Here is a 7,540-nt window from a genome sequence, read left to right as displayed (position 1 = left end):
AAATCTTCTCAAAAGATTCACAGGTAGATCAGATGTAGTGGCTAATTTGAGGCTATGCTAATAAATCCAATACTCAAGAGTCTTGTAAACTATAACGCGCTGAGCAGTGTGGCGCACGCCTTTAATCCCAGCACTTGGGAGGCTGAGGCAGGCGGATTTCTGAGTTCGAGGCCAGCCTGGTCTACAGAGTGAGTTCCGGGACAGCCAGGGCTATGCAGAGAAACCCTGTCTCGAAAAAAACCAAAAACAAACCAAAAAAACTATAACACATTACGAAACTGTGATGTTACAACCGAGCCACCATCTTTTTTTTGTTTTTGTTTTTTGGCTTTTTCGTGACAGGGTTTCTCTGGATAGCCCTGGCTGTCCTGGAACTCACTCTGTAGACCAGGATGGCCTCGAACTCAGAAATCCACCTGCCTCTGCCTCCCAAGCGCTGGGATTAAAGGCGTGCGCCACCACCGCCCGGCTCCGGGCCACCATCTTGTCAATTACTCTTTCCTAGCTTCGAAGATTTTCAGAGAAATTTTCTTATTCCCTCTTTCTAGCATGCAGACGGACGGCTGGCTGTGAATGGTGCCATCGAAGTCGGGTGTGTAACTCTGGTTAGTCTAGGAGTTCGTAGAGAAAGGCTAACTGGATCTGACGCATGCGCATCTCCTACAACGCCTCAAGATGGGGGCCAGCCATTTTGTCACTCGTAGGTCCCCGATTGAAGGGTGGTAGGGAATGCAGCTGAAGCTGTCAGAAACCGAGGCCACTTCCTATCCTAGTGTGAGCTAGAGGTTCCTAGCAAGCAACCCCGCCATGAAGCCAAAAGCAGAACAGAGCACTGAACGCGGGCAACTCACGTCCCAGGTTCCCGAGCTCCTTAATCCCGCCTCCCCAGGTTTTCCTCCCAACCCGCTACGCGCCCATCTAACGCGCAGGCGCACGGACAAACGCATCACCTCCTCCGCGTTCAGAGCCGGAGGACTCTTGCGCGCGCTTCTCCGACCCCTCCCTTGATTGGTCAGATTGCAGCGCCATCCCGCCTAGGAAGCGGAGGGGCGGGGCTTCCGCGCGCGTGCGCATTGCTTTTGCGGGTCCATTGCTGCTATTGCGTTGCAGAAAAAAAAAAAAAAAGAAAAGAAAAAAGAAAAAATTCTGACTAGGTAGCTTTGGGCCTTTTCTGTGGTAGAGAATCTCAAGGAAAAGCTTTCTGCAACCGAAGGGACAGCCGGGTAGTGTTACATTTTTGGTCCCAAGGCCTCCCCGGGCTCACCGGAGTTTGGCCAACGGGATGAGGGAAGGGCCTTAAGAGTTGAGGACCGTAGAGGATAAAACCATTAGTTTTCGGCTCTGGGCGTTTTGCAAGGCGTCGCAGGTCCTGTTTCCTACGTGGTTCTCTCCGACTTCTGGTTTAAACACCACCCCCGAACCATTCCGACAAACCTTCGCAGCCCGCAGCCCCTCCTTGCAGCGTGTGGGAGCCGCCAGCGCGCCCAGCAGCTAGCCTGCCTTCCTCCAGAGCTGCCTAGCGCGTGCAGCATCCCCACCCCCTGGCCTCCCTCCCCTCCTGCTGCTTTCACGCACTCGCAGTGATTGTTTTTGCCCGCTCCCGCCGCCGCCGCCGCTGCGGCCGCCAGAGAACCAGCGGCGCTTGTGCAAACCGGGAAGATGGCGGCCGGCGGCGGCGGAGGCAGCAGTAAGGCCTCCTCCTCGTCGGCCTCGTCCGCAGGGGCCCTGGAGTCCTCGTTGGATCGAAAATTCCAGTCGGTGACCAACACCATGGAATCCATTCAAGGCTTGTCGTCCTGGTGTATAGAGAACAAGAAACACCACAGTACGATCGTCTACCATTGGATGAAGTGGCTCCGGAGATGTGAGTGTGGGGGCGACGAGGAAGGGGGAGGCTGGGGAAATGGAGGAAATGCGGCCCAGAACACTCTGGGGTTTGCCCACGGAGCCGCTGCGTTCAGTTGGGGTTCACAGTCAAGATCGGACGCGAGTGTTCCCTAGCCCAGGCTCCATCCTAGGCACGGTTGCCTGCCCTGATCTGCAGGGGGCTCAGTTCTTGGAATTTTTCAGCCTCACATTTGGCGTGACCTTGGGCCGTTGGGCCTAGACCCATAGAGATTTACGTGTTTCCCTTCCGAGCCCTATAATGTGTGTTGTTGATTACTCTGAACCTTCACGGAGATTGTCGCGTCCGTTTATTTCTTATAGGCCTTGACGTGTTAATGATCTCTGGGTTTCCTGTTGGTTAGTCAAGCTATGGTTTAAGCTGTCCACTTCCCTGGAATAGGTTGGATCATTCAGTGTTTTCCGCCGACGTGAAACTTGTGATATGTATAGAAAGGGGTCTTGATTACTGTGGGTGAAACTTGGCATGTGTTTTAAGGAGGATTTCCCTGGATGAATGTGAAGCGATATGAGCTCTACAGAGCTGTGAGGCGACCACCTGTTTTCCTTTTACCTGTGTTTGCAACAGTAAAATACAGACTACGGGATACTGGCGAGACTGTAATCATCATTGGTACCGAAGTATAAAATATATCCGGCTACATTTTAATCTCCTGAAGTACACTTTACAGAATTGAGTTTGTTTGCATAGGCAATCAAAATGGGAAATGTGGATTTTAAAATGTTATTTATTTATTTGTTTTAGCATATAACCCTCTCCCAAGTTATACTTTTTTGCTTTCAACCTGTGGGGTTCTCCCAACACTGTTGCTTTAATATAGAAAAGAGGTCTTCTAAAAATATGAATTATTAAACTGGGCGTGGTGGCTCATGTCATTTCAGAGGCTGAGGCAGGAGGATCTCTTCAAGTTTGAGGCCAGCTTGTTATACACAGTAAATTTTAAGCAATCATAACCCCAACTCCATACATATTTATTCAAGTTTTTGTTTGCTTCCTATCTATATAGCCTCTTGCCAGTGGTACTCATTTAACAGTTTTCTTATTGCCCGTCTGTCTTTGCTTCTATAATATTTTTGAGTTTACTTGTTAGTGAACAAGTGGGTAAAACTTCAAAATTATAGGCCCCAAATTTGAAATCTTGTGTATTTAAAGTTATTGATAGGACAGTTCTGTGGTTCTGAGAAGGTTCTGAGAGAAAGGACAGGATTATCTAGCTCCTATTTACTATAGTCAGATCTTTTTGTTTACTTCTTGCCAAGAGGTTAAACTAGAATCTGCAATATCTGTCACCTTCAAAGACTCACATATTATGTATCTGCCACATGCCAGCCATTTCCTTAGTCCTTCTAATATACTTTATAGTCTACTGAATTACACATGAGGAAACTAGGGCTCAGAAATGTCAGGTTGCCAAAGGTTACTCAGTAAAGTGATGTGGTTAGGATTGGGCTCTGTCACTAACTTTGTGAAGCAGTGTTTGGTGTATTGGGTATTTCAGTGTAGTAAGCAACGTTAATGTGGGGACATCTTCCACCATTTTAAATAATTTTATCAAATTATGAAGCATTTTTACATTCCTTACTGTTGGGCTCTAGTGCTTTAACCCTATAGTTATATATTTCTAAGAATAAGTTGGTCCCTATCTCTGCATTGTGGGATCACAAGTGACAGTTATACTTTTTTTTTTCTAAGTCAGGAATAATGAGAAATGCTAGGACCAGAATTTTTCCTATCTCTGCTGTTGTTTTGTGTCTGAGTTTATTTCCTTTGTTGGTACTCAGAGTAGGAGGATAGTCTTTTATCTGAAAAGTAGATTCTACATGATTTAAATGAAGTGAAATTCATTTGGCTTTTTAAAGCCTGCTGTCAGTTTCGTAGTGGAGTGAAACTTAAACTTTCTAAAATGGCTAAGAATAGTTTGTGGACATTTGTATTTACAGGTGATAAATATCTGCCTCATAAATAAAGCCAGAGTGGTGAAGGCTAGGAAGCAAATGGTTGATGTATTTCCACCTATTTTAGACCTTCACGGAGTTGCTAAGTTTGTTCAAGCATTCCCAGTCTTTCTGTCCATTTTTCTGATGCTACTCTTCCTTTTCCTTTCTCCTATGACATCCATTATTTAGTCATTTAGACCTCAGTTAAATTTAAGTGACTGTACTAGATATCTCAGGAGGTGTTTTCTTTCTGTCATTTTGTGGTACATCTAATTCTGTGCAAGCACCACCATTGAGCTACACCGTTTTCATTGAATCTTTAATCTTACGGTGTGTAATAATAGTAATAGGCTTTTTATCCATTGTAAAGGAAAACATTTAATGAGCAAGCACGCTTCCTGAAGCTGTCTTCCATAGGCAGGCTCTATTGATTTCATCCAGGCATGTCTGTAAGGGTCATCATCTTCTGCCAGCCTGGGTTACCCTGACTGGTTTAGTATTTAGTATGCAGCCCACATTAGGCCCCAGCCCAAGCAAGCATCTCCCTCCCTCTCGGCCTCCCTGTTGCTGGGTTGTAGCTGTTCACTGCCATACTTGGCAGCCATGATTTTCTGACGTGATCTTTCTATGGTATGAACAGTTCTACTTTTATTTATTTTTATTATTTTTGAGACAGGGTCTCTCTGTGTAGTCCTGGCTTTCCTGGAACTTGTTATGTAGACCAGGCTGGCCTTGAATTAAAAGAGATGAGCCTATTTCTGCTTTTAGAGTGCTGGATTAAAGATGTTGGCCACCATGCCCAGCTCATGCTTCTACTTTTTAACCTTTCAGTGATCTCCTGTTACAGTAGGGCTATACATTCTTGTACTGTGGTCTCTCCAAGAGTATGTCTTACCTGTACTACCTGATTCTTAGCTGGGCTTCTTCAGATTCTGCCGACTTCTCACATAGATCTCATCTCAAACATTCCCCTCCTCAGGATAGCATTTTCTCATTACCTTCAATTGCTATTGTATCTTCCCTTTCTTTCTTTCTTTCCTTTTTCCCTCCCAAGACAGGGTCTCACTATGTAGTTTTCTGATTGTCCTGGAACTCACTATGTAGACCGGGGTAGCCTGAAACTTAAAAGATACGCCTGCCTCTGCCTCCTGAGTGCTGGGATTAAAGGCATGCTCCACCATACCAAACAGGCATAGCATCTTTTTTTTTTTCAGCATGCTAAATTACTATATTGTCTTTATTGCCTATTCCTCTCAAATATCAGGGTTGTGTCTTGTTTGTTTTTTAATCTCAAACCACTTGATATAGATCAGTAACTATTTGCCAAAAAAATGTTGCAAATTGGCTAATAAAATCCTTGTTCCTGGCTTTGTGGCACATGTCTGCAGTCATGGCAGGCACTTGGAATTCTGAGGCAGAAGGATTATAAGTTTGAAGCCAACCTGGGCTATTTTGTCATAAATCCCCCCACCCCAAAAAACTTGAACAATTTTTTTTTAATTCCTTTTTATGAAAATATTTATAGTTTAGTGAAACTGTAGGGATTGTTTGTCTGTTGGTTCAGGCCCTGACTTTACAAGGAGTTATGTGTAATTTAACCAGGTTTTTTTTTTTTTTTTTTTTTTCCCCCCGAGACAGGGTTTCTCTGTGTAGCCCTGGCTGTCCTGGAACTCACTTTGTAGACCAGGCTGGCCGCTGGCCTCGAACTCAGAAATCTGCCTGCCTCTGCCTCTGCCTCCCAAGTGCTGGGATTAAAGGCATGTGCCACCACCGCCGGCCAGGTTATCTTTTTAATACTTCACTTTTTTAATAATAGTGAGTTCCCCCAATTTTAGTGTAAAACAAGAGTCAGTCTAACAATGTAGAGAAATGCAGGCTTTAGCTTTAGAGTTAGGCTGAGATCTTAGCCCCATTGCTTCATCCTAGGGATGTACTACGCATAAAACTTAAACCGTGGCCTTTATCTCTATCTGTAGGGAGCATTGTACTCCCATAGAATTTATGGCCTAAGTTTAAGGAGGTAAGGTGTGGATCTTAGTATAGAGTTAACCTACAGAAATGTTAATTGTTTACTACCAAGACCCTGAACATTCAGCTGAGTTACAACAAAGCTTTGCTTAGAGTTAGGGGTGGTGTCACCCAGTCAGTGGGAGAGAATTGGATCAACTTCTCAGTGAATTAGGAGGTGTTCTGAACAATCAGTTGGACAGAATAAAAATGTTGTATCCTAAAACCTCTATTTTATCTTACTTTTTAAATGATTCATTTTTATTTTAAATTGTATGTATTTGTCTGTCTAGAAGTATGTGGGTTGGATCCCCTGGAACTGGAATTTGAATGTCTGGTGTGGGTGAGAACTGAACTCAGGTCCTCTATAAGAGGTATGCAACTCTTAGCCACTGAATCATCTCTCTAGACCCTATTCTATCTTATTTCTAACCATTGAGTGGTTTGATGTTTTTTAGGAAACAGGGTGAGGATTTACATGAGCTCCCACAGGAAAAATAGAAGTCTAATTAAGTCTGTAAACTACAAAATTTCTTAAGGCTCCATTTAGCTATTAAAAATATTCTTTTGGCCGGGCAGTGGTGGCACACGCCTTTAATCCCAGCACTTGGGAGGCAGAGGCAGGTAGATTTCTGAGTTCGAGGCCAGCCTGGTTCACAGAGTGAGTTCCAGGACAGCCAGGGCTACACAGAGAAACCCTGTCTCGAAAAACCAAAAAAAAAAAAATCTTTTGCATTTATTTGTTTTAGGAAAGGAAACAAACCCATGCCACAGGGCATGTATGGTCAGAGGACAATTTCTGGGAGTCAGTTTTCTTCCTCCATCTTACGGATTCCAGGGATGGATCTCAGATCATCAGGCTTGATAGCTGACTCCTTTCCCACTTGAGCAATCACCCTGGCCATTTCTTCAACTATTTTTAGCTAAATTTACAAAAAAAAAAAAATAGGCAACGAAGTATGGCGGGTGCTTACTTCTCTGTAATCAGAGCATCCAGGAAGCAGAGGTGGGGTAAAGCAGAACCTGCCCACAGGGAAACACAAGAGAGGAAGAGAAGGGGAGCAGATAGGAGACCCCCTTTCTGTTCAATGCAGTAGTCTTCATACAGACTTCAGCATGTACAGCTAACACTTTTTGTTGCCTTTGGACTATGTAGCCCAGTCTAGCCTGGAGTCACAGTTACTGTCTTTGATCTATGGGATGGTTTCTCAGTTTTGAGTTCAGGTTCTAGAGTGGACCATGAAGCTGATATGATTTTATAATTGTCTTTGATTGAGTGCTTCCTGTGTCTCATGCTCTGTTCTAAGAAGCATTTTACACATACTAACTCAGATGAGACACTAATCCTCGGAATAACTTTTAAATCCTTTTCTGATATATTACATCCCTACCATAATTTTCCCTCCCTTCTTTCCTCCCAGTTCCACCTCCCCTCTCCCCCAAATCTACCTTTCCTCATTTCCCTTCAGAAAAGGAAAAGGTGAGTCTCTCACAGATATCAACCAAACATGGCATGTCAAGTTGCAATACAACTAGGCACATCCCCTATTAGGGGTAGACAAAGCAACCCAGTAGGAGGAAAAGAATCAGAGACAACTCCTGCTTCTACTGTTAAGAGTTGGAATAAAGCCGGGCGGTGGTGGCGCACGCCTTTAATCCTAGCACTTGGGAGGCGGAGGCAGGCGGATTT

General features: G+C 44.5%; 1 protein-coding gene across 4 annotated transcripts in view; it reads left to right on the top strand.

Moving 5' to 3' along the window:
* Positions 1–1,102: 1,102 nt before the first annotated feature.
* Positions 1,103–7,540, top strand: part of Rprd2 (regulation of nuclear pre-mRNA domain containing 2) — a 61,329-nt gene continuing 54,891 nt past the window's right edge. For 2 of the 4 annotated variants that reach the window (XM_031374844.1, XM_031374843.1), the window contains exon 1: positions 1,103–1,864. In XM_031374844.1, coding sequence (XP_031230704.1) covers positions 1,660–1,864 — 205 coding nt within the window. In that variant the 5' untranslated portion in view covers positions 1,103–1,659. The remainder of the gene's footprint in view (positions 1,865–7,540) is intronic. The other 2 variants (XM_031374847.1, XM_031374846.1) reach the window with 2 other exon arrangements.

This window comes from Mastomys coucha, unplaced genomic scaffold (assembly GCF_008632895.1).
Source record: "Mastomys coucha isolate ucsf_1 unplaced genomic scaffold, UCSF_Mcou_1 pScaffold16, whole genome shotgun sequence".
Lineage (NCBI taxonomy): Eukaryota > Metazoa > Chordata > Mammalia > Rodentia > Muridae > Mastomys > Mastomys coucha.
This window is presented reverse-complemented; position numbering and strand designations above follow the sequence as displayed.